This window comes from Branchiostoma lanceolatum, chromosome 16 (genome assembly GCF_035083965.1).
Source record: "Branchiostoma lanceolatum isolate klBraLanc5 chromosome 16, klBraLanc5.hap2, whole genome shotgun sequence".
Taxonomy (NCBI): domain Eukaryota; kingdom Metazoa; phylum Chordata; class Leptocardii; order Amphioxiformes; family Branchiostomatidae; genus Branchiostoma; species Branchiostoma lanceolatum.
The window spans coordinates 878,670-905,636 of NC_089737.1; the positions used below are offsets into that span (position 1 = coordinate 878,670).

The 26,967-nt window shown below is 41.9% G+C and overlaps 1 protein-coding gene across 1 annotated transcript in view; it reads left to right on the forward strand.

The window, feature by feature from the left end:
• The window catches only part of LOC136421363 (sodium channel protein type 4 subunit alpha-like), a 77,981-nt gene that overhangs the window by 42,321 nt on the left and 8,693 nt on the right, over nt 1-26,967 (forward strand). Inside the window, exons 7-24 of the mRNA XM_066408608.1 lie at nt 432-560; nt 904-995; nt 2,029-2,343; nt 2,870-2,930; nt 3,258-3,402; nt 3,728-3,856; nt 6,497-6,595; nt 14,403-14,439; nt 14,639-14,886; nt 15,451-15,624; nt 15,865-16,215; nt 19,454-19,688; nt 20,653-20,795; nt 20,957-21,213; nt 21,845-21,989; nt 25,818-25,991; nt 26,406-26,528; nt 26,680-26,943. Coding sequence (XP_066264705.1) covers nt 432-560; nt 904-995; nt 2,029-2,343; nt 2,870-2,930; nt 3,258-3,402; nt 3,728-3,856; nt 6,497-6,595; nt 14,403-14,439; nt 14,639-14,886; nt 15,451-15,624; nt 15,865-16,215; nt 19,454-19,688; nt 20,653-20,795; nt 20,957-21,213; nt 21,845-21,989; nt 25,818-25,991; nt 26,406-26,528; nt 26,680-26,943 — 3,121 coding nt within the window. The remainder of the gene's footprint in view (nt 1-431; nt 561-903; nt 996-2,028; nt 2,344-2,869; nt 2,931-3,257; nt 3,403-3,727; nt 3,857-6,496; nt 6,596-14,402; nt 14,440-14,638; nt 14,887-15,450; nt 15,625-15,864; nt 16,216-19,453; nt 19,689-20,652; nt 20,796-20,956; nt 21,214-21,844; nt 21,990-25,817; nt 25,992-26,405; nt 26,529-26,679; nt 26,944-26,967) is intronic.

Sequence of the window (26,967 nt, forward strand, 5' to 3'; positions counted from 1 at the left end):
GTTATATTTCACGACTCGCGACCTTCCAGTCTCGACATAAGCAAGTAAGTTAAATTTACGTAGACATTACCTAGTCCTTCTACCTCTACTGATCTTTGGAGTGACACGGTAGACACCGAATGTGAGATTTGCCTACACAGATGTGGAGACGGCCGCTAACTTTGCCTTTGCCTTGAAGTTCTTGGGAAGCAATAACAAGGGGCGTTAGAGTCGCGTTTTCAGTGTTCCGACGCATACGACTTATACTTATTTTCTTACACATTCCTCTCCTATATATGTGTCAGGTCATTTCTACTTTGACGCGAAACTTCTGACGTCCTGAGAAATTCCTGGCATATACATATAGGGCTCTTTGAAATATTGAAAATGTTGTTTGAATTATTTCCTGAATGACAATGAAAGCTTCTTATGAATAATTATCTTTTTTGCAGGTATATATTCACCGGAATCTACACTTTTGAAATGACAGTAAAGTTATTGGCCAGAGGGTTTGTTCTTACACATTTCTCCTATTTGAGGGACCCATGGAATTGGCTAGACTTTGGAGTTATCGGATTGGCGTAAGTATTGTAGACATGTACTGTTTCCAAGACTCTAAAATATAGTCCAGCTCACCATTAGTATCTTTTTGATAGAACCAGATGTACAGAAGCCACATTGAGCCTATTTGTAATTGAACTATTTCCCAATGATAGGGATATTCGAGCCATATCTGTATTTAAAAAAAAAACTGATTATTTTCAGCTAATCTTAGCTAATCTAGAAAGTAACTTTTTTTTGTGTGTGTTCTAGTCAAGCATTATAGTACAGTATACGTAAACGAATGCAAAATCTTACAAGAAATATATATAGTTTACGTTAAAGCAAAAGCAAAACGCAACATTTACCACTTTTCCGTTACAGATACATTACCATATTCGTAGATCTGGGAAATTTGTCCGCTCTGAGAACCTTCCGAGTTCTGCGAGCATTGAAGACTATCTCAGTAGTTCCAGGTAAGTTTTATCACCAGACAAGGTACATTTAAGTATTGATATTCAGTCTCTTCCGTATAAAAGATAACATTTCATCACAGAGTGGATTACAGGAGGAATAGGAAATACCACATCTACCACTTCTTATCATATATCTTAAAGTTAATCCATTTACAACATGAGTTCCACGACCTCATACCTTCGCCAAATGATCTTAACCTTTATGATTGACGTATTATGAGTGTTTCTCATTGATTATAAATTTTATCAGGTGAGCATCTTGTCCAACAAAATAACAGAAGTTGTGCCAAGTCTGAGCTTAACAAAGAAGGCTAGCATTTATCATCAATTATGCAAATGAGGTCCTCATTAGCATAATTTACATCTATCAATTTTCACATCCACGTAACTTTCAAATGAAACAGAAATAAAATTGCTGTCATTTACCAGAGTAGAATCATAGAAGTTTCTCATTAATCATACAAATTGGGCCTTCACTTGCATATTTTCTATCGATGAACAATCCGCTCTTCCTCAGTTACAATTGTCACAATTACAACTAGGGGGCCCAAGCCTACACGACTTAATCTTCCTCCAAAGAGCTATCTACCTACCAAGAATCAGGACCATGGCATGGCCAGGAGATATCAAAACAAGAAGTTCAACTGCAGTACCTTTAAAAGTCGCTAAGGGGCCCAAAATGTAATCATTTTCGGGTCTTATTAAGACCTACCCATAGACTAAATATCAAGACAATCCATTCAGGCCTTTTCGAGTTATGCTGGTTTTCTACATACATACATACATACAATCATACATAAATACATACATACATACATGCGCTACCGAAAACGTAACCTCCTCGGCGAAGGTAACAATGGTTGTGCATTACATGTAGCTGTCACCTCCATGCACTTTTAACTGGACAAGTGGCGTCATCAAAGTAGCGCTCACTTGAGGACGGGGGTTATGGTCCCTCCCCCTAGATCGTGTATGTGCACATGCTTCAACAAGTCAGCTATCAATGACACAATTTGCGTCCTTTCTATTCCAGGTCTGAAGACCCTGGTCAGCGCTTTGATCCAGTCTGTTATTAACCTTCGAGACGTCCTGATCCTGACCGTCTTCGCCCTCTGTGTGTTTGCCTTAGTCGCTCTCCAAATCTACATGGGACAGCTTCGCCAAAAGTGCATTAGAAATATTCCCGAATTCATGAACATTTCCGAGTACCTCTCTTTCTGGCCCAATTCAACTTTACCTGACGAATATTGGGACAATTATACCAGTTGGGCAGGATTAGGGGAGGACTTTTTGGTCACAGTTCCAAATATCACAGATCAGATGTGGTTTCTTTGGAACAATAATACAGGTATGTCTGTATATGTTAGAAAATTACATACAGACGAATCTTTTCATTTCATCTTATCTGGTTTTCTGACATGCCCGCTTCCACTTAACCAGCTCTTCTTTCATTCTTATTTACTTCTAATCCTCAAGCTGACATATTTTTCACGCATGTAATTGACGAATCGCTTACACACAGGGCCAATGAATTTTGCCCCGTTTTGCATCATAGTGGGCTGTGTGATTTTATTGAAAAACGTAGCTTTCGGGGGGGGTCTAAATGGTAAAAGCACTGGAGATTGTGGTGACTGTTTTCAATAGTCGGATCGTCCTATGTTCATTTCCATTACGAATGTTGGGAGTAATTTTGCGATATGTTATGTACTTTGACATTTCACCAGGGCTTTGGAGACTAGACATGCGAAATTTGCTCGCTATACCATACAGGTATGCAGTGCATTTTGTCGCACGGTGTGATACTCAGGAGTGTTTATATTTGTGTTTGGAAAAAAAACTGCAGTATAGCTGAACGGTATCAATTGTTTTCACAGAAAACTTTCAAATAGGAGACATCTCAGAATACAAAGTTTGCGGCAACAGCAGTGGTGGAGGGTGAGATGATTTGTTCAATTCCTTTGTCTATTACAACTAACCTTGATAAATACAGCTACTCCTACCGAGTATCATATGATGATCATATGTTAACTCTCAATATTTCTTCTGGGTGCATTCTAGTCTATTGGTATGATATTTTGTGCTTAAGTATCTAGTTTATCTATTTTAGAACTTGAACAGTATTGTACATGAACTTGAATTTCATTTGCACCAGAATTTCTACCAAGCGAAAAAACGGGTCCTAGTCCTTTGGACTGAATAACAGAGAGGATTTTTCCCTAATCTACGAACAATGTATTGTAATATTTCATTTTTAATTTACAGAATATGTGCTGAAGGCTTCAGGTGCCTGCCAGGCTTTGGCCCCAACCCCAACTATGGTTATACTAACTTTGACTCCTTCGGCTGGGCCGCGCTGGCGTCCTTCAGACTCATAGTACAGGACTATTGGGAAAATCTTTACCAGTTGGTATGTATATTTTCTAATTCCTCAATATACATGCATTTCTTGTTTTCGTGCGGCTAAATTTGAGGTTGACCTCAAATCCTGACCTCGGTTGGGAAGGTAAAAGGCAACGGAAGGAGAGGGTTGGACTCTGCCTTCCACAGTAGATAACAACCCACTGCCCCTACGGCCTCAAGAAGGCTATGAAACTACCTACCTTTTAGATGCTGTGCAAGGAGGGGGGGGGGGGGGTAGTTCTCTGGAATTCTATATACTAGTAGTATGATCGTCATGATATGTAAGAAGGTTCTATGTGGTCAGTTTGGTCATATATTTCATCTTATTTCAGATAATGGCGGTGGCAGGCCCAGTGCATATAATGTTCTTTATCGTGGTTATATTTCTGGGATCATTTTATTTGGTCAACCTTATCTTAGCTGTCGTCGCGATGTCTTATGAAGACGCCTCGTCAGAAACTGTGAGTACAAAGTCACTGGAAGGAATTCTAATCTATGGCGCATAAATTACACATGACATTCCTGTTATTTTTTACATTCATACTTATCCTATTTTCTGTTTTGATATCTTTTGTTTTATTCTATCTGCGATCAAGCCAAATTTCGGAGCTCTCGATGGGTCGGCGGTATAGGGCCATTGGTGATATATCTGTTAACCCACACCTAGTTATTTCAGTGGATGGCATCATGGGTTTTAGGATCTCAGCATGTCATGTTATGGTATGTCCTGACAAGTTCTGCTGGTGCCATAAACCAAATTATTTACTTAAGTATAATTTCCGTTAACGTGTGCAACTGCTGTTAATTGTTAGTAGCGGGTCATCGGGTTTTAAAAAGACTGAGCGACTAGTTTGTACTTCCTCTTTCTAATAAAACGTATTGCCATGGCGACAATTAAGTGCCTATATGGAAGTGGCGTTTAGGACTAAGGTGCCAGGCCGCGTGGCTAATGGTTGAAATGTGTCTACTTATTGTTAGACAGGCAAGTGACATTTGACTTTTCCACTGATTTATTGATGAATTCGAATCCTTGGTTCAAACAATCCTTCAGACAGTTCCATTCTGAGAAATGCTCTAGCAGAGAGACAGCATTAGTGGTTGGTCCCGAGTAGTAACACATCGGTGACGGTAATTTCTAAGCAGAGCCAGATGAGCGGTCAAGGAAACGGGCTGCCTCACATACGGATATAACGTGGCGATCAGGAATATGTACTTTCCCACCCACAGTGCAATAGGCATGACCTTCCCGAAAAAGAAAAAAAAGCAGTTACTTATCATCAGAGTTCTTCTCTTGTACCAAAGAGGTGGAATTTCTCGTCACGGCGCAGCCGGGGATAATTTGCCAAACCCTGCGGGAGTCCCAATCACAGCAGAGGAGAGGACGGGAGGATGATCCTCCCGGGAGATCTTATCTGACCCCCCATGGAATCTTGGGCTGGTTTCTACTACGTGTACGAGTAACATTCCAGGCATACCAACCCGGCATTGCTGGGATTCAGAGCTCCGGCTAAGGGGATTCATGATCTCGGACCAGAGTTTCTTTTATGATGTAGCCCGACACCCTTAGGCCGATGGGCTGCAATCCCGCCATGAAAAGTAGGACGGAAAATCTGATTATTTCGGCGAAAAGTGGTTTGTTGGTGCTTTCCGATGTAATTCTCGGTATCGTCTATCTTCCCTTTATTTTGGGTAGAAACCATAGTAAAATGTAAATTTTGGATACGAAAATTATCTTTTTTTTACACTTTTTGGATCGAAGCTGCTTGAAAAAAACGAGTTTTCCTGGGGTAACGGCATATATGCTGTCTCTGAAAATTATTTTTGTTTAAAGTCATGTGATAACTTTTTCGCAATCTCCGATGACGCAAACCCAGTGAAAATGCATAAGAACGCTACTATTTGGGTCATCTGGCGAAAAAAACGCATCACCGTTGCAGCGGACTAATATAAAAAAGACTTCGATGGCGAACCAACTGCACCGTGCCCACAAATACTACAACTCACAGGCTTTTCAGAAGATTCAAAATATCTGTGCACAGCTATTACGATCACCAAGTACTGGAGACAGAAATCAGAGGGACGGCCACGCACTTCCGGCAGATTACCGCGCCCTGACCCCAACCCTGGTCAGATTTGAACTCCGCCCCGGAACCTTATGGAATTCTTTGGAACTTAATACATAATATGATTGTTTGGCGCGCTCCTGAGGCTCGATAAAAACGCATTAGTTGATTAGATTTTAGGTCAAAATTCACACCCAACGATCAGGCTCAACGTAATAATGAGTTTCAAGCACGAATGTTAATCGGAAGGAGGTCTATGAAGATAAGATACAAAGCCGCGGGATGGAGGCATCCATAAAGGTGAAACCAACATAAATCATCACATTGATAAGCACGGTTTTATGAGTTTATGTCAAGTGCGTTTATAACTTACTAGTGAGTGAACCTTATTCTAGGAGCAAATACCGTTTCAGATCAGCTTCAATAGAATGATATTTTTATCGGATGTTCCTTGATTTGTACACTTTGTTCTAGAATGCTCTCTTTATAAAGATATATGCAATTCTCTTGTTAGTGACATATTGCTAGACCGAAGATATGCACATTTAACAAAGGAGGAAATGTTCGCACATGTAATGTCAACAGCTAATTACGATGTAATGGAAAAACTCTGGGAATTTGCCTACAAATGTTTCAAGAAAAGAGAAGAAGCATGTAAATCATAGTTTAAGCATAGCATAGTTTTCTTAGTATCCTCTGGATATTGTAATGCATTTAGCCCTATTTGGGCATTAAAATGCAATAAACTTCATTGTCATTGTCATTGATAAAACAAAGTAACTACTTTTTCATATAGATACATTCAACTAAAGTGCATATCATGCTGTTCAGTTCATTATCTATTAATTGGTTAGTTAATCAAGGCCTGACAACTGGTAAATTGGGCATGTTGTTTTCGAAGGGAGGTTCTTTTTTCAAGTCTCTAAAAGATGCCATCCACAGAAATAATCGGTGTAGCCTTATTCTGAGAATGGCTTATGTATTGGCCCCACGGTGCCCTGTCCGGAGCGAGCATCACCCATTCCACATGTATTATAGGCAGAGGAAGAAGCAGAAGCTGCAGCGAAAGCTGCGGCAGAGGCAGAAGCAGAAACAGCGTCAGAGGCCCAGAAAAGCTTAGAACGGGCATCAAAGAAGGTGATTACTGGTTCAGTGGCTAGCTGTGGAAAATATTTACGTTACAGTATGCCTGACATTACTTTGGCGAAATAGAATATTTGTTAAGCTCAATATACGCTCTAGAAAAAACATTCATACGTAAAGCATGAATGATAAAAGTAAAGACTTTAATTCAGTTACAAAAAAAGAGATGAGAATGAAATATCGTATGAATTAACTCACTCACTCACTAACTCACTCAAGGCCGCATGCTCCCATGTGGAGCGTAGCGCCTCGGCATATGGTTCTTCAAGTAGCTCTGTCCCTGGCTGCCTCCCAGGCCGACATCCAATTGGTCATCCTTCAGTTGATCACACCAGGTGCGTCGTGCTCGCCCTCTGGGACTGGACCGTGTGGTGGGGGTAGGCTCTCTTATGCTTTGGTCCCAATTGCGCCGGTGCCCGTAGGTGTTGTACTCCCGGCCGGGCCCCGAAGCCAGAAATTTGTCCCGGTGGACTGCCGGGTACAAGGGGGTGTACCTCCCGGTGCTCACACGATTAGCGCACAGCGTCTATTTGATACTGGGTCTCGCGTTGGATTTAAGTCCGAGTTAAAGTCACTGCGGGGCTCGGCCGGGCCCGAAAATAGCCCGCATGCTGTCCCACGGGGCCGCATAGGGGTCACGCCCGAAAGTGGCAAAAGCAGTCCGTAAACTCCACGGCGGGGCCCCTTTTCCAATTGGGACCGAAGCATCAGCAGTGCAGCGTCATCATCAGCATTGCCCGTGCAATGTGACCAAAGAGGCGGAACCGGGCTGACCGTATCATGTTCGTCAGAGGCGGCTGCTTGGTAATACCACGTAGGGTTATACAGTAGAAGCCACTTAATTGCACAACGGATTAACGCACACCATTTAATTGCACTGAATCCCAAACCGATTCTCATTCACTCCATTGTTAGTGACTCCGCATATCTTGCCAAAGGCGACATTACGCTTTGGCAGACAGCTTGCTGTACTCAAGTCTCTAACTGTACACTGTCTTATTACTGTGAATGCGTTTCAGTTCGCGGGGATTTGATTTCGCGTTAAGGATGACATGGGATGATGATTTTAGTTTCGCGGCAGCATTTTATTCACACAATGCTGCAATAATAGAAGACTGGCGTCTTTACGTACATCTAGTCGGAAACCGCACAGCGACTGGGCAATGGCTACAGACGCGTAGAGTGCTGACGTGATCATCTGTCACATTCTTTTATGGCAGAGCTGCATGAATGCGAGTCCTAGAAACTTCCTACATTCACTCGAAGGATGTATACGCGGGTTCGGCTCTGCTACTGTATAAGGAGAATAGTCTGTCACTGATCTAAGTCCTTTAAAGACTAAACATATCTACCCACTGGATACGTAGTACGGTACATTGTACAGTGATTCACTACCATGGTGTACACAGTCAAATCTGTCCAAACATGAGAGGGGCCTCTCTGGCGCTTATAGATTTCACTCACTATGTCCTGAAATGTCTTTCCTGAGAATTTGAAATTTACTGTTTTAATACATGAACGTGGCCAAAACAAGAGGTGGAATCTAAGGTGTTACCGCACTGTAACGTTGGGTAACATAAATTCGCCATTTTTCCGATAATGGTTGATTGAAATCAATCTGGCAGAACAATAAACCATCCTTTTTTTCTGTTTTTCTGTCAGTATCATGTATTACCTTTGCACTAATGCTATATATGTTAGATTTTCTCCCTAGTCGAGCTGACACCATAATATTTCAACTTGAAACTATCGTCCGCCGCACGCAGAAAGACAGTGCTCTTGGACAAGTGTGAACATTATTCCGGGAGAGAAGATTCGTCATAATATATGCCGCTAATTAGCTTTTATACAGCATCTGCTGTGCCCATTCACCCGCCATCTTGACTTGAAGAGAGTGCCAAGGTCATATAAACGTGAACAAAGAAAAATAAACGACAAAACGGTCGTACCACACACATCAGGCCTTCGGTAACATCACATTTGTTGAGTCGGTAGACTGTGACTCAAGTCGACAACCACCGTCATGGCAAAGTGTACATTATTCATGGTAAGTTAGCTGGATGCCGTAGCAATGGTAATACTACTATGTCCATGTGTTCCTTGTCGTGTTAGGAGCAAACTTTGAGGAAAATATCGTCCTCTGTCCACTATCACACGCAACATTTAGACAAAAAAGTGTTCCTCACAACCTTTGTCGTCTGCTTGACAACAGGATTCTGGGTAGTAATATGGCGGCGGGAAAATACACGTGCCGTAGGTTGTAGTAACAAAGCGGATTTTTGATGATTGATCACACTTAGAATCCAGTTGCAGGTTAGCAAAAGAGATTGTAATAAGTTGCCTTGTAAATAATTCTGTTTAGCAAGAAGCGGCTGTGACATTTGTCTTATAAACCAGCGAACAACAATATAGTGTGATTCTCCCACGAAGCCCTCAGACTCTGTCAATAAGGGACGGAGAGTTTTTGACGTCGCCAACTTCTAATGCATGGCTATCGAAGCTTTTCAGCCAGTGTTCTAAATACGTTAGTCTATCCGGTTTGCATTGCTGGCGTTATAACTGATTTTACATCTAGCACATATCCCTAAAATACACCGTTTCTAAAAATGGCGAATTTAAGTACCCCGCGAATTTATGTTACCCAACGTTACCTGTATAACGCAACTTTCTAACATCTAAATGCGTGCTACGTCCAAGTCTCAGAACCGTACATAAGTATGGATAGTACGAGAGTGTAGAGCCTGAGTTTTGTTTGAAGGGAGAGCTTCATGTTGCGCCATATGTTGTCCAGGCTAGCCATCGAGGCGGCGGCGCGACCAATTCGGAGATGACTGTCAGAATCACTCCTGCAGTCTGATGTTATTGTGGCACCAAGGGAGCAGAACTTGTCTCAAACTGGTGGGCGTTGGCGACAGGTCCCGCTTGGGGGGTCTCATAATCACTGAGGCACTGTACCTTGTCTTGTTTTTTTCCCCCAGCTGATCATCAGGCCGAGCGGTTGGGTTTCCATTTCCATGGCCTGTAGGGCAAGTTGGAGAACTTCCATGACTTCGGCCAGGATCGCAACATCATCTGCGTGGTCCAGTGATAGTGACATCACCAAAGCTGGCACCACAGTCGCACTGGCGCACTGTTCTCAGATCCCCATGACGTCAATCGATGTGTTGAAGACTGTTTGGGCCAAGACGCAGCCCTGGCGAACACCGCTGGTGATGTTAAAGCTGTCCGACAACAGTCTGTTTACTCTGGATTTGGGATGGAGGAGGAAGTGTTGTAGTAAAGAAGAGAGAGAAGGTCTAGCAGCTTGGCCAGGACGCCCAGAGCCTTGAGTATCTTCCAGGGGGCTGGTCAGTGGAAGGCCTGTTTCAGATCTACGTAGGCTGTATGATTTTCTAAACTCCCGTCTTTTCTCAGCTATAAGTTGAAGGGGCAGGATTCTGTCCACTGTGGAGCGGCCTGGTGGGAAGCCGCTCTGACCCTTTCTCTGCTTGCGGATGAGAAGTGGACGCAGTCTCGCAAGAATGACATTGGCAAACCTTCCCTCTAGTTGCTGCATACATCTTTCAGCCACTTCTTCCAGCGACAAAACTGTCGTTTTGCTCGCGACCTGTTAAATAGAGCCCATCGTGACTTGCATTTGTTAAATTGTGACCCAATAAACCTTGCGGGGTAGTTACATACGTGGCGTGTGCATAGCAGAGTATCACTTTCTTTGGTTGAATTTGTTAGAAAGAACCAGCGGCTGAATTGATTCGACACAAACCCGGCGCGGGAAAAACCAAGATGACGGCCTTCTGGCCACGATAATCACATGCAAGATAGTATCCGCCTTTTTAAAACAAGAGGCTCCTCCCCCAAGAGCACGACCTGGATAGACACCCTTGCTTATCCAGGATGCGCTCCGCTGAAGCACATCCAGGATATCCAGGAAGTGCTTCAGAGCAGCTTTGGGATAAGGAGCGACTTTGGGATGCAACACCTTACTTATCCCAAAGCTGCTCTGAAGCACTCGGGCCCCAAAGCCACAAGTTTGTACCGGTGGGCTGCCGGATACCGGGTGGGGGTTATCCCGGTGATTTTACGATTAGCTTACGGCGTCTATTTGTTACCGGGTCCCTGGTTAATTCTAACTCTGAGTGACATCCCAGGGCTTGGCCGTGTCAAAAAATAGCCCGGAAGCCGCAGCGTGTACCACTGGACCACGTAGGGCCAGGGTTACGCCAGAAAGTGCAAAAAGCAGCCCATAATCTACCAGGCGGGGCCCCCTTCTCCAATTGTGACCGCGAAGCATAAACAGGCATACCCTTACCCTTCCGACGGTAGAACATGACGTGTGATGACAAAATACACGCTCCGGCGTATTTTTCCGTTGACATATTTTCTTATGAAGTTTTTCAGTCGTTCATTTCTATTCAATGCCGAAAATCACCTTTCAATCAGGTCAGTAGTTTGTTTTCTTTGATTTTTGTATGTCTTTCCCTTTGTCCATCCTATTTCACACATAATCATGGTCACTATCTACCATACACAATGTTGTGCCTGTGTCACGGCAAAGCTATATTAAATGATCTGAAACTTTCACGACCCCATAAGAAGGCTATTTTAGCATTTTATCATCAGGTATGCAAATTAGCATAATTCATATTCAACGATGTTCACATTCAGATGGCTTCCAAATCCTACAAGTATGACATTGCCGTCATTTACCAGTGTGGAATTATGATGGTTTCTAATCAATCATGCAAATTAGGTCCTCATTTGCATATTTTCTTATCTATCAAAATTCCTCTCTTCCTCAGTTATAAATGTCACGTGATCTCTTACATAACATTTCTTGTAGCGTGCAAATATGTCATCGTAAATAATGCACGGGGTGTATCTTTGATTAATGTGTTTGAAGGGAAATTACAGAACATTTGATGTTCCAATGGGCGTTAATTCTTTCATATGATGGCTGCCTATTCTATGGGGTTTCTGAGTCTCCTTATTACCTTCGCCGAGAAGATTATGCAGAGGGTAGCGTTTGTGTGTTTGTGTGTAACAAACAGTATAACTCGAGAAGGCTTGGATGGATTGTCTTGATATTTGGTAGGTGGGTAGGTCTTGATGAGACTTAGACATGATTAGATTTTGGGTCCCCTAGCGGCTTGTTACGGTACTGCAGCAGAACTTCCTGTTTGGATATCTCGTGTTCTGGACATGCTATGGTGCTGATTTTTGAGTGGTAGATAGCTCTTTGAACAGTGTGTTAGTCGTCTAGGTTTTGGCCCACTAGCGACTTTTTTGGAACTGCAGGAGCAGGTTTTGCTTCAGACTTTGAAATGGAATAACTCTAGAAGGGCCTGATGGATGGTCATGATTTTTGGTAAGTAGATAGCTTGAGTGATGATGTACATGATTAGATACTTATTATGCAAATAAGTATCTAATTTGCATAATTAATGAGGAAAGTTTGTACATTCGCCAAATTCCATAATTCGACTCTCAAACTTGTGACATATGTAACTGAGGAGGAGAAAAATATTATTAAATACCAACTATGCAAATGATGACCTCATTTGCATAATTAATGAGAAAATACTATAACTCAAGATGGGCTTAATGGATGGTCTTGATTTTTGGTAATGTAGATAGCTTACGTGATGCTTTGTATGATTAGATATAATTATACAAATCAGATTTTCTAATTTGCATAACTAATGAGACAATTTCAAAAGCCCGCCGTGTTCTATGATATGACTATCCAAATATGTGGCATTTGTAACTGAGGAAGAGAGGAATGCTAATAGATAGAAAATATGAAATTGTAGGCGTAATTTGCATAATTAATGAGAAACTACCATAATTACACTGGTAAATGATGGCAATTTCATACTTGTGGCATTTGTAAGTTATGTGAATGTGAACATCGTTGAATCAAATTATGCTAATAAGGACCTCATTTGCATAATTGATGATAAATGTTAACATAACCTTCTTTGATAAGCTCATACTTTGGACAACTTCTGTTATTTGGCTGAAGACGATCAACTGGTATGATTTATGATTGATGAGAAACACTCCTAAATACGTCAGTCATAAAGGTTAAAATCATTTGGCGAAGGTATGAGGACGTGGAACATGTATTAAAAACATGTATTCCATGGAATCTTCAGAAATGTTACTGACGAGTACGTGTTTCTAATGACTGTTTTGCAGGCAGCTGGCGTGTACGACGACAGTGACATGTGCAGCAACGGTGGATGTACGACCACTTCACACTCCAGCACATGTAGAAGAAGCGTGAATAGTCGCCATAGCAGGTGCAGCGTCAAAAAGAGGACGCCTTCTCAGCTTTCCCTTCTGACTAGGGCCACACCTAGATCTGCATCACGGTCGTCACTGGACAAACTAATGCACAGCAACTTTTTTAGCAGGAAAAAAAGCAGGGCTGAGCTACGGGACACGTATTGTGAAAAGGCTAACTCACAAGCAGAGGTTCAATCGTTGGTACGTGAAGTTCATATTCAGTCAATATTCCATTTTTCTTGTCTGACTGATCAACATATATCTTACCTTATTCTAAGTACAAATGCTAGTTTGTCTCGATCCTTATGCTGTTTACTGAGTTTATGTCATGATTGTGTATTTCAAAACTAAACGTTTTTTCTCTTTCCATTTCAACCCTCTGATGAATCATGTGTATGTGTGATACCGTTACTCACTCTTCAAACACCTACCTCTTGTTGTGTTCGTAGACCATATCCGTGATTTTCCGGGCTCTCTGGCAGCCATGATATCAAGTCAGACATCAAACTTTACACGACGCGTTTTCAATACAATATATTCTTTTCTCAGTCCAGCGTCAGCTTGCGTGGTTCCCCATACCTTCAGCGGTGGGGCAGCAGAGGGAGTCAGTTTAGCTGGCGGCAGGGACGCTTCAGCGACAGGGAAAACCTTTTCTGCGACGCCAGCTTCGGGGAAGACGGTTATTCTGAGGAGCTGACGCTGGATGGAGATCAGAGCAGAACAGGGTCTTTTGATATCTTAAAACCTCAGGTTCTCGACACCAAGTTGCTCTTCCAAGAATGCAACGGAGACGTCCTCCACAGATACTGTAATGGCAATGCACCGTCACCGCTGGAGAAGCGAGGGGATCCTGTCCTCCTTCTCCTTCAAGAAAACATTCTTCTAAACCACGTGTCAGATGTGTGTTCGCCTCCCCAAGATTTTTTCGTCTTGTGGTCAACTCACCAGTTAGAGATTTTCCTTAGTTTCTATACACGTGCCGGTGTATTTGAGTTTTACTTCTTTCTAGTCTTTTCATATTCTTTTTAACGTTACACGTCTTTTGTCTTTTTACATGGATTTTACTTGTATTTTTCTATGTTTCTACATGTATGTTAGCTTATATATAAGCCAGTGACGTTATTGTTAGCTGATTTTGTTGTTTTCCTTACTTTTTAATACAAGGTGTTGTTCTCTATGTGTTATCTTAAATTCTACATTTTTGTGTGTAAATATCTGGTATCAAAAGTCATTTGGAATAAAGTTTTTCTTTCTTCCTGCATCGTACGTACATATTGTACGCTGTGCCATCTTTCATTCTTCATTCCTAGATCCCATCTCCAATCCATATTCCGTTACATTGTCCTGCTAAATCAGATCCGGAACTAATGCTGCTATCTTGACATAACTACTATTCTCTAAATGTAAAGACGCGTCGGTCTAATATTGTTGAATCAACCAATGTTCCATGCACATAACATGCGAAAATGATGTCAATATCAACGTGATTGTGTTTCTTTTCTCTTTTCTACAGACAGCATCAGCGGCCGGTGATATAGAGAAGGGAGCAGGTATGGCAAAGCGTCAAGAGAAGGGGCGATTTTGTTTACCTGACAATTTGACAATTGAATGAGAAACAAGTAATGGAAGGTATACATTCTGTGTTTGTGTTAATTGATCAAAGAGCATCAACAGACCAAAGATTATATCTGGTTGAAAACAGCGGGTCTCGCGTTGACACTCTCAAAATTGCGTCCATCATTTTTGCAGGAGCACTGGACTATGATTCAGATGACGATGAGGAGGAGACGATTGCTCAGAAGCTGGACAGGATATTTTGCAGCTGGTCCTGCCCTCCAGTGTGGGACAAGTTCGCGAACCTGTGTTTTCTTTTCATCTGCGACCCTGTCATGGAGCTGTTCATCACACTTTGCATCGTTCTCAACACTCTCTTCATGGCCATGGACTACCACGGCAAATCCGAACATATGACGTATGTTCTCCAGCAGGGCAACTACGTGAGTACGTTTTTTCCTTGACGGAAAAACGGATTTTACTCTCCATGAATTCCTAGATAGCACTCTATCATAACATTGAACAGTGTGTTTGGCGGTACAGAATATTTAAATCAGGAAAGTTGGCCAAGTTTGGCATTTCGAAAGTCTTTATTGTGTCTTGTAAGTTCAGGAGCTTGGACGCAATTGACCGTCTGTGTGAACGGATGAGGCCAGCGAGGCCACATAGAGAGCTATAATCCCTGGCCAATCAGGGGACACAGCCCCGTTGCTGGTAGTGATACGTTCTGGAGACAAACAACGTAACAGCCTTAAAAAAACACCAAGAATTCGTTACGCTGAAAATGCGTATTTTCTGCGTTTACGATCTTTCTGAACGTTTTCACGAACGTTTCCAGGCTTTAAACACATCTGAAACGGATACTTCCTCCTTTCCAGTTCATTATATTTTGATGCATGTAAATAATTACTTGCTTGTCACTTCTCACTGAAACAATATTTCTCATTTATCCGTGATTCAATCGTAATTCCAATGGTGAAATGACGTAAGAATTTCAATGTTCTCAGGCCTTTACCGGCATATTCGCTGGAGAGATGGTGTTGAAGATGATAGCCCTGGGTTTAAAGCAGTACTTCACTGTGGGCTGGAACATCTTTGACTCCATTATTGTGACGCTAAGTCTCGTAGAGCTTGGACTGGAGGGCGTGAAGGGCTTGTCCGTACTCCGGTCTTTCCGTTTGGTGAGTACAAGGAACATTAACATCGGAGAATATGAAGCATTCGCCAAACATCTTAGGTTACTAGAAACTCTGATAATAGATAAGCATTTGGTAAAATAATCACTTGTACGCCATGCAGTATAACCTGTCAAAGTAAAGGGCAAAAGCATAATGAAGGTCTGGCCGATTGTACCCCTTGGTAAAGGAGAAAGTTTAAGATTTGATCGTAGTGGGTGATAATCATTCATTCTCTTTTTACAGCTTCGAGTTTTTAAGCTGGCGAAGTCCTGGCCGACGCTGAACCTTCTCATCTCCATCATCGGAAACTCACTCGGTGCCCTGGGCAACTTGACGTTCATTCTTGGCATTGTTGTGTACATTTTCGCTGTCATCGGCATGCAGCTATTCGGTCAATATTACACAGCTGAGGCGTTCGGGGGCACTTTGCCAAGGTGGCACTTCCAAGACTTCTTTCATGGCTTCATGATCATCTTCCGCGTTCTGTGCGGCGAGTGGGTGGAGACCATGTGGGACTGTATGCACTGTGCCGGCTCGGCGTACCCAGCCTGTCTCATCATGTTCCTCCTCACCATGGTCATTGGCAATCTTGTTGTAAGTTTTCTACACCGATGCAATTCCTCACCTGAAATTGCACGTAATAAGAGAATAGAAGTGAGGGTATTAATTACTTATGTAAAATGGAGGACACGGGAAATAAAGAAAGTAATTAGAAAGGTCGTCATTTGCTACTGAGCAAATACAGCATAGTTCACTCCCTCCTCGTGCAATAATAGACGTTTTGTAATGATCTAAGCTACATTTTTTTGAATCTGTCGTTCATTGTGCGTGTGTTCCTGCAACATGACCTCATGTAACCCGAATAGAACACACGTTCATTGGCCAGCATATGGAACGCGCGGAGCGTAGATAGAATGTGGAACGGGGATAGCACTTTGGCCCGTTTTTGGACTGAAAATAGGCCCAAAAGTTCCCAAAATGAAGCATTCTTAAGTGATGTACACCAGAAATATGAATCTATAAATCCCTTACTAGTGATTTAATGAGCTAGTATGCCTTTAACTCATTAAATCACTATTAAGAGAATCTTTGAATCCCTTACTAGTGATTTTTAAAATGAGCTAGCATGCCTCTAAAACATAGATCTGTAATGACTTTGGATTTTGAACTAGTATTTTGTGGAGGGGAAATTCAGAAAGTCAAGTGTTATTTTAGCCTCAATTCATCAATATATGAATTGACACATCCAAACTGTAATAGCAAACGAGAAACAGGAAGTATTGTCTTCGGTGTCAACATTTGTAATCAATTTTTTTTTCAGTGAAGATTTACCTTTGCAATTGAATTGTCTTCATTAGAAACGTTTGGTAGCATTCTTTGACAAGTTAATACAGTACATTCTTTATCATCTTATGTTATAAGCCAAACTGTCGTTACGTTTTATGTATAAACAAGAAGGAGTTCGGCCGGAGCCCGTCCAAGCTCCCATCGACTCCAGCACAACGCTCGCCCGAAGCACGCCTTACTTTTCACAAGTTGGGCGGAACACCGACGACGGTCGTCCGATTATTGTAAGAAGCCCGAGCGAGGCTCGCACAAGGCCGAAGAGTTCTGGCGACCTCCCACCGAAAATAAGTCGGGTCTAAAATCGTCGGATTGCCGCCCGAATATTGGCCGTTGCTCGGGTGAGCTACGGGCAACCTGTTGACGAGCTCAAGAGTCGCTGCCGAGACCTCGCTAAATTTAAGCGCAGCTTCCAGTGACACGCGAACGTCGCCCGGGCTCCGCAAAGTCGCACTAAGCCCGCGTAATCGACAGAACGTCGGCCGTACTTCGACCGAAAATACCCATTTGGAGCTCGCCGACACGTCGGCTGAGCTGAATTTTTGATTTGTGACGGGGGCTTTAACACGGTCAAAATTACGTGCAACGTGCTGGCGGCGGACGTACTGTGTTCAATGAAATTTGCCACTGAAAATGCGTAAAATAGCTCGAGTAGGGTCTACGCAGCGTACCAGTATAACCAGACTATACGTCAGCGGCTGTACAACACTCAAAATTGCGTGTAATTTGGCTGAAGATAAGCGGCGGCGCTCGATAGTCTGTAGTTTCGCAAATAGAATCTCTCGCAATTGCGCCTCACCTGGCGTGTAACTTGACAGGATAGTTATTATTGATTGGGGGAACGTTCTAAATCTAATTTTGGACAGGGGTGATTACACAAAAGTTCACATTCTTTTAAAGTGCATTAGACACCAAAATACAACATTTTCTTATAATCTGAAATAGTAATAGCATCATTCAATGAATATAAACGTTTAAAACAAATACACATCCTTTTGATTTTATCTAACATTGAACCACCAGAAACCATACTTCCAGCTCTTGATTCTTATCTGATCTCACCAGCTGATTACATTAATCAGTGACTTGCCCACTCATGACGTCACAATGAACACGGCAGCCGGTTCAGAACCTTACACAACGGCTTGTGAAAAACATGATTTGAATAGCAAACAGTGCTTAGTTATCGTGATAACATTCAATTAAAGGACATGACAATATTTATTCTGTTTGCTTCTAGAAATAACGATCTTTCCGAGCCGCAGTGCAAAGTTCCAAATCGTCTGCCATGTTCATTGTGACGTTATGAGTGGGCATGTCACTGATTAATGTAATTACTTGGTGGGAAGGATCAAAAGCTATGAGGTATGATGTTTTGAAGGTTCGATTTTCAATAACATCCGAAGTGTGAATATCTTGTGAACATTCTATGATATTAAACAATAGTATTTTGGTAGTATTATGTAATTTCAGGAAATTCTTGATTTTGATGTCACTGGTGTCTTGTGCACTTGAATGGAGATGTTTTCTGAATGCATCGCTGAATGTACCGCTATGTATGGCAGTTCCTTAAAAAGCCCATTCGCACCATTCTTGCATCAGTTCTTGCACAGGGGACACAAGCTCCGTTTCGGGGCTGGAATCTATTTTGGGCAATTTTGTTTTGGACAGGAATGATTTTGGGAGTTATTGGGAGGGAGATGGGCAAAATATGCTGTATTTGCTCTCGCAAATCTTGCCTTTTCCCCACTTTCTTTGGGTCAAAATGGACTTTGATCTTTGTCAGTCATCCCATTGAAACCCATACTTATCATCAATTTCAACCCTTAGCAACTTAATATTTCTATTGCGTTGACCCAAAAATTGACCTGGAACTGCAGCGATTATTCCCATCATGCATCACACCCCATGTATCTCCATGAAGAGGCACCACTCAATTCCTGGATTATAAATGGTTCATTTACTTGTTCATCTGTGAATTATTTTTGCAAATTTGTATATTTATTTTGTATTTATAAAGATGTGGTATTTTACAAATAACCCCGCTGGGGTTGTGTATGCCTTTAAAATCAGTATTATGTGCATCTCAGACCCTGATTGAAGACATGTACTACACGTCTATCAACACAACATTCGACTGCTCCCAGGTATTTCGAGTGAAAAGAGTTTATGAGATGCACTAAAAGATGAGTAAACACAGTCGTTAGTGTGGTTACATAGCCTGGCAGGAGGTACCCATACACTGCTGACGTAACAGCACAGAAGACTAGAACTTTAAAAGTCAAGAGTCGTCTATCGGAGATGTACCCAAAAACAAACCAGTTCTTTATTGAAATGCTGATAGCATAATCATGAAATACAACATCCGAAGGATACACCGTGTTGTTTTTCATTTATGTCAAACCCACCCACATCATCATGGCCCAAATGCCAATAAGCATCACTTTTGTCTCTTCGCAAGGCTCTTACAGTTTTGTTCTCTCCACAGATCCTCAACCTTTTCCTTGCCCTGCTGTTAAGTTCCTTCAGTGGGGATAACATAGGAGAGTCGGGATCAGATGAGCCCAACAACCTACAAATTGCCATCGACAAGATAAAATGGTTTCCCAAGTTTCTTCTGTCGCTGTGCTTTCCCTGTATCCCTACTCCCAAGAAAAACTGGCCACCGTACACTGACCAAGGCGAGGAGGAGGGGGAGGAGGAAAGGGGTATACACATGATCGGTGAGAAAACTTTGCGTTGATTTATGTAACCACAGTTCAATTTTCCTATGAAAGCGTATGAAGCAGATTACAAAATAATTCCACCAAAAGATGAATTAGAATATGGGTCGGCTCTAGTCGTCATCTTCTCTGAATGTGAATTGGTCTACCGGTTTTTACAAGTTATAACTACCATCATACGCAACTCATCAGCTTAATTCGCAGGCACATAGCAGCTTAGCACGCAGGAGGCCTAAAATCCAGAGGGGGGGAGCTATTTTCCAATAGATGATAATTTTAGGAAGTAAAAATTGATACTTTTACAGTATACGATAAAGTACCCACTAGTCCAATGCGCATCAAAAAGCATCCAGTATTCTACTAAATTCATCAGGTGACCCTCTATTTTCTAATCAATTAAATTTTAAAAAATCAGCCTAAGGGTTAGTACAATGTGCCTGACAAGGCCTGACAAGAGTTAGATTACAAAAAAGAATGTCAGGGGGGGTAAGAAAAACTCGACTCGTCTTGCTATGTGTTCTTTTATACCTTCTCAACAATTGGCCTTCTTATTGTGCCAATTGTTGAGAAGCTGAACTATACACATTCTATTTATGCCAAAAATATTTACGATTAAAGATGTATGTTTACGCATAGGGAATACATGGGTAGGGTCTGCACGGGTTTAGTGAGTATCACATTGTCTTTAAAAAAACACCTTGTGTAATTCACCACAAGCAGAATTCTGTAAATTATGTATTTATTGTTACATAATCTAGTGGAAAATAACACCCCCTTCTGGAGTTTAGGACTCCTCTAAATGATGACGAATAACACAGCGTACAAGAGCAGTTACAGGTTTCAGGGTATCAAATGGGTGTATTGAGCGGAACATGTCATCACTATCATCAAACATGGAGGATGCAGTAACTCTTGCTTGTATGACTTTAAAACCTACTAAATTATTTTCGTTACATCTCGATAGACGGACAAGCAGTAATCATGCAAAACGGATCGGTCAGCAAGTTGGAGGATCCAGACAAATGGAGTGCGTCCAACGGCGTCGTGGTTCCCATCGCTGGCTTTGACTCCGAACTGGACATCACGGGCATGAGCCCATCCCAGAAGGTCGGCCTTAACAGCATATAGACTATTTTGATCCAATCCATTCATAACCTTAGGCCTACAGTAGAGACGATATGAACAAATTTGTGACAAAGCACTAGGCACATGTGTATTGTTTTTGCATTCAATTTGATATTTGAACGATGTTTTTGTTTTCCGAACAGAAGCTGAACTATGATGAGATGGGTGAGACTAAAGGTAGTAAGTACTCTTTATCATCGGGGAGTGTGACGTCCGGGAGCCTGGAGACATTGAGTGAGAAGGAAAAGGGAACGTTGGAAGCCGAGAGCACAAAGTCTCAGTCCGTCACCACGCTGTCTGGGGAGGGGAAAGATGGCGAGGAGGACGAAGAAGCCCCCACAAAGTGCTGGGAAGACCTGGATGAGAACGCTCCTGAGTGTTTATGTGAACCTTGCTACAAGTAAGTCTAATGATCGTGCCATGGCTTCAAAACCATTGTATAATAGCAACCTGTATTTGAGGTAAAACGTCCCACACCAATGGAAACCTGATATGAAAATTCGGAAGCTCACTCATTTTTAAAGTATTCCTCCATATGTTCCCATAAGGAATTTTTTTGCCAAGACAGAAATATATAAATGCATCAAAACAAAAAATTGGAACTGCCCAAATCAAATCCTATTGCCATATGAGGACTGGTCCATGGCAAGTTAGGTGCTCATATTGAATGTGAATCACGATCGACAGGCGGGGGTATACCGACTGCGAACTCTATTTAATTAGTGATGGGAGATACTAACTCACCAAATCACGTGGAGTGTGAAAAGCTGAGTATTCCATTATCTCATAAAAATGCAAAGATTTTGATTAGCATGAAATCAAACAGTCATAGAGTTTCATGAGCCTTCATTTGTAAATCTAGTACTTGGGCTTAACCAGACATTTTGTGCCATATATTCGTCACTATTTTTATCGTCTGCAATAGCCGCTATCATAAAGAGATGTGCTTGGCCACAAGCATTAGTGACATTTTGTAAAGTTATTCAGACATTTTGAATTGACGACCATGCTTTTCCTTTTGGCATTTACAGAAAAATCCCCTTTTGTGCAAATGTCGATGAAAAAAGCTGGGCACCCACGTGGAACGCCATTCGTGCGCGTGCGCACTGGATAATTGAACACAAGTGGTTCGAGACTTTCATCATAGCCATGATTATGTTTAGCAGCTTGGCTCTGGTAGGTCTGTTCTCTTACTTTACACTTGAGTCCATAGCTGGCATAGTTGTAGTAATCCCCCACTATTGCACATGCTAAGAACCAAAATCTACATGAACTAGTTTGGGCCTCTCGTTCATAACACATAAAGCCCCGGTCACATACATCGTACGATGCACCTGCGATAGCATGCCCTGTAAATCGCACGATATTCGCAGGTGAATCGCAGGTAAATCTTAGGTAAAATCAGCTAGCATCATGCGATGTTCGAAACCTTCCCAGCGTCGTACGATTTTCATTTTTCACCCATCCTACAGTATGGGGTGAAAAATATTGTTTTCATATTTCACTCCCCATACCGTTACGAAATACCCGAATCGATCGTTGCGATCGGAGAACAAACTTCAGAACGTCGCTCGCGTTCGATCGCGTGTTCGGTGGCTCGTTGGAATGTTGGACAAAATGGCGGACAAGTCAAGCAGCGGTAGGAATTGCGTATATAATATTTTTTAAGACGTTCACACGACACTACAAAGTCGCATCCACACGTGATGAATATTGCTGTACAATGTAGATTCGACTAAAGATAAGTAAACAGAAACAGTGAATTTTGTTTTAGACAAAAAACATATTTTGGGTTCCTGTGCCCTGACAACTGAATAACTGAAATTCGGTATAAGGGTGCCTTGAACATGTGTCAACAGGACCTCAATCACATTTTTGGTATACATCACTTCAAAATGACTCATTTGAGGGACTTTGAGGCCTATTTTCAGACCAAAAACGGGCCAAAAGTCCTATCCCCGTTCGACGTTCGATAAGGTTCGGCCCGTTCCATCTGTCGTTCCTGGGCCAAATGAGCTGAAATTTGGTATACATGTAGAGTGAGCACATGCCCCCAGACTTAGTTTTTCTTCATTTTTTCGATAAACGCTTTTAAGATGATTTAATTGAGCTTTTTTGGTCATTTTCAGAACGAAAACGTATATTTTAGCCTCTGGTGCCTGGTGTCAAAACCAACGGACCAGAAATTCCTAAGGCGGCTGTGAACAGTTGACAGTGGTGAGCCTCAGATCTCTTCAGAGGTTTTCGCGTGGTCGATAGTAATTTCTTCGTGTAAAAATCGCTGTAACTCCCCGACGTGGCCCAGATTTCCTGCAGAGGGAGTGGAGATAAGCTTACCAAAATGTACATAAAGGGGGGGGGGGGGCGGTTGTGTTTTCTTGTGCTGGCGGACTTTTCCATGCCGTGTCTACAGTATTCTTCGATTCCAATGACTTCTGAACTCGCCAAAAATTGCCACTGAAAGTGCGTAAAATAGCTCGAATCGGGCCTACGCACCAGGCTGGGACTTTATAAGAAATTGTAAAAACATGACCCTTACAAATATGAATAAAAAGTACAGGATTACAAGGCTAAACGAGTTGCATTTTATTTTTGCTTATAATGTGCTTCTTTTCCTGATGGAAAATACAACTGATCTGCAATTTTCTGTCTCGTGTTCAAAATCCTTTTTAGCTGTCTTTTCCGTCGCATGGCGCTCGGCGATGGCTAATACTATGTGTGATTTACCTAAGATTCACCTGAGATTGACTTATCGTACGTTGTACCTGCGAGGTATTTGGCCAGGACTTTATATATTTGAACTATTGTACTCGGTCTTTCTCAAAACTACGACGCACGACGCTATCATCCCTGTTGAACCCCACATCGCAAGTACGAAGTGCGATGTATGTGACCGTAGCTTTAGCAGTAATATACACCTTCGACAAGTCTCAGTTTTATTGTTTTCATACAAAGCACAGATACCTAAAATAGGACATTTTGCTATTAGATATGGCCTCTGTTATGAACAACAATTGGTTATACCACAATATTTACACAATGTTCTGAACACGTTGACCCTACTAAATTCCATGTTTCCACTCACCCTCGGCTTAACCGCGTTATAAATCTTGAAACAGGAGGCAAATATATGTCACAGTAGAGATGGCGATTCAGGACAATCGGCGATTGTCCTAGGACAGATCGCGATCGCCGTTTGTCCTAGGACAGACTGCGATCGCGATCTGTCCTAGGACAATCGCCGATCCTACTAGTATAGATTGCGATCGCAATCTGTCCTAGGACAAACGGCGATCCAAACTTAATGATGCTAAGATATACTAATAAAGGAAACAGCAATATCTTGTATAATCCATGATTTTATTTAGTATTTACAAATTCTGAGATTGATATTTTGACACCTGTTTTAACACTTTACAATTGTTATTGTTCTCCTATGGTTGTGAATTCAATATGTGTGAAACTGTGAGTAATATCTTGACACCTCAAAATTTGCATACTGAAACATTGTTGGATCACCTTCTTCCAACTTCCATCTTTCACACATTATCAAAATTTTGTCACTCAACTTTATCAGAAATTACTTTATCAGAAAACATACTCATTCATCCATTATAAAATATGAAGTTATTCACCTAAAATAGTTGATAATTATGAAATGTAGGTAGTATGCTAAACCTGATTGAAATGTTGTGCAATGATTCATTCTATTTTCTAAAGCATTTCCATCTAGTCAGAATTTGTCCAGGCAAGTAGAATCGCCGTTTGTCCTAGGACAGATTGCGATCGCAATCTCTACTAGTAGAATCAGCGATTGTCCTAGGACAGATCGCGATCGCAAACTTGTCCAAGTAGAATCGCCGTTTGTCCTAGGACAGATTGCGATCGCAATCTCTACTAGTAGAATCGGCGATTGTCCTAGGACAGATCGCGATCGCAGTCTGTCCTAGGACAAACAGCGATCGCGATCTGTCCTAGGACAATCGCCGATTGTCCTGAATCGCCATCTCTACTGTGACATATACACGTTTGGCGCTAATATAGCCAAAAACAACCTCCTAAAACTATTCAAAGGCCTGCATAAAAAATGAGTCAAACTAAATATAGAAAATATAGAAATATATAAACACTTTATCCGCCAAAAATAATTACTCAAGCAACTGGATAAGATTTTGAAGTTGCTTGAGTAATTATTTTTGGCGTATCTTATTACCTGGATGTCTAACCTTCATCGACGTAAACACTTTATCGTTTGTCCGTAAAACAAAAAACTTTGCGTCCGCTTGAAAGGCGATGGCTCAAAACACCAGACGAAGAAATCCAAAAACAAGAAACATCAGCTACACCGGGATATTTCCCCTGTTTGTGGTGACGTCACAGCCGCCGTGCTGGTTGGTTTTATAGACATTTAAATCTACCTGATGACGTCCGAGTGAAACCAGCCAGCATGGCAGTCATAGGTGGGAACTAAAAAAAACTCCCACGTTTCCCGCGCGGCCGTGAACGACTGAATTCAAACGAGGTAGATATAGATGTTCTCTGCCATGTAGGCAGCAGTCAGTCCCCTTCGTACTACCGTGAAATATATCATTACATACGTATTTGTTATGATGTAAGCCTCACGAAACCCCGGAATGATCTTGGGGTACAGTCATTGAAAAGTCCCCTACACTGCTCTCACGAACGGCACTATCTGTACTGATGTTTGCTTCATTCACAACAATTTATATACCAACTGTGATGTTACCACACCATATCATCATAACACAGAAAGTAGCCTTTTAAAAACAAGAAAATGTTCTTTTGCACAATCAGTATAACTCGCAAGTTCAATTGAAGCTAAGAGTGTTTGAGAATCTTAGATGACCAAAGCCAAATCCAAAATCCTCAGCATGAATTTCCTGGAATCCCTGTAGCGTAAGAAAAGCTCTGTGAGAGAAACATGCTGTATTGTAAACGTACCTCCATTCGAACTCATTGGTTGTTTGTTTGCTTCCATTCCAGGCGATAGAGGATAGGCATATCCGCCAACGCCCGACCTTGAAGAAGATTCTTGAATATGCGGATCTCTACTTTACGGTTATTTTCTTCCTCGAAATGTTATTCAAGTGGCTAGGATACGGCTATAAGAAGTACTTCACTAATGCCTGGTGCTGGCTGGACTTCATCATCGTCATGGTGAGAAGCCAGCCTTTCTTGTGATATAGTTTCAAAAAGTATACAAACCTTGATCATGGCAATACTGAGGTGACTGCCACCTTTCTGAAGTAGTCTGTATAGGTGACCATCATGATTAATGTTGCACTAGATGATGATTATCCACTGTTGCACTAAAAGCAAAGTGAAAAGGAAGTGTTGGTAGTCATGGTGAGTTATACAGCAAAGCTACACGCTATATATGGTTTGTGCCAACCACTATTTGTATTGCAATGTGGTACTAATCTACCATCAGTCGACGGTAGGCCAATAGTTCATTGATTCATTGGGTCAAAGTGGCTCCATGTTTTCCAGGATCTTTACAAAACTAATGCTACAGCGGCAACCTTTCGCCACTCTAACAGATTATTCCGATCAATGTTCGTTACCTTCTAGGTGTCCTTGGTCAGTTTGGTGGCCAAAATCATGGGTATGGAAAACGTCTCCGCCTTCAAATCTCTCCGGACACTTCGAGCACTTCGACCGTTACGAGCTATATCTCGAGCAGAGGGAATGAGGGTGAGATTCTGTTTTCCATTTCTTCAGTCGAGTTTTTTTTTAGAAAGAGAAATATGAAACTTGATGATTTAAGCTGTATCAAATGAGTGAGATTAACACTGACTCTTACGTATACGCAAACCAACAGAATTCTCGTTATTTTCTCTAACAGGTCGTTGTTAACGCCCTGATTTGCGCTATCCCCTCCATTGGGAATGTTCTCCTGGTATGCCTCATCTTCTGGCTCATATTTGCCATTATGGGGGTACAACTCTTTGGCGGGAAATATTACAAATGTGTTGACGATGAAGGGACCAAGGTGAACGCTAGCTACGTCAGAGATGAGTTTGAATGTGCACAGAAGAACCTGTCCTGGATCAACGCGCCGATCAACTTTGACCACGTTGGACAGGCATATCTTTCACTCTTCCAGGTGGTAAGTTAAATATTTGGTAAACGA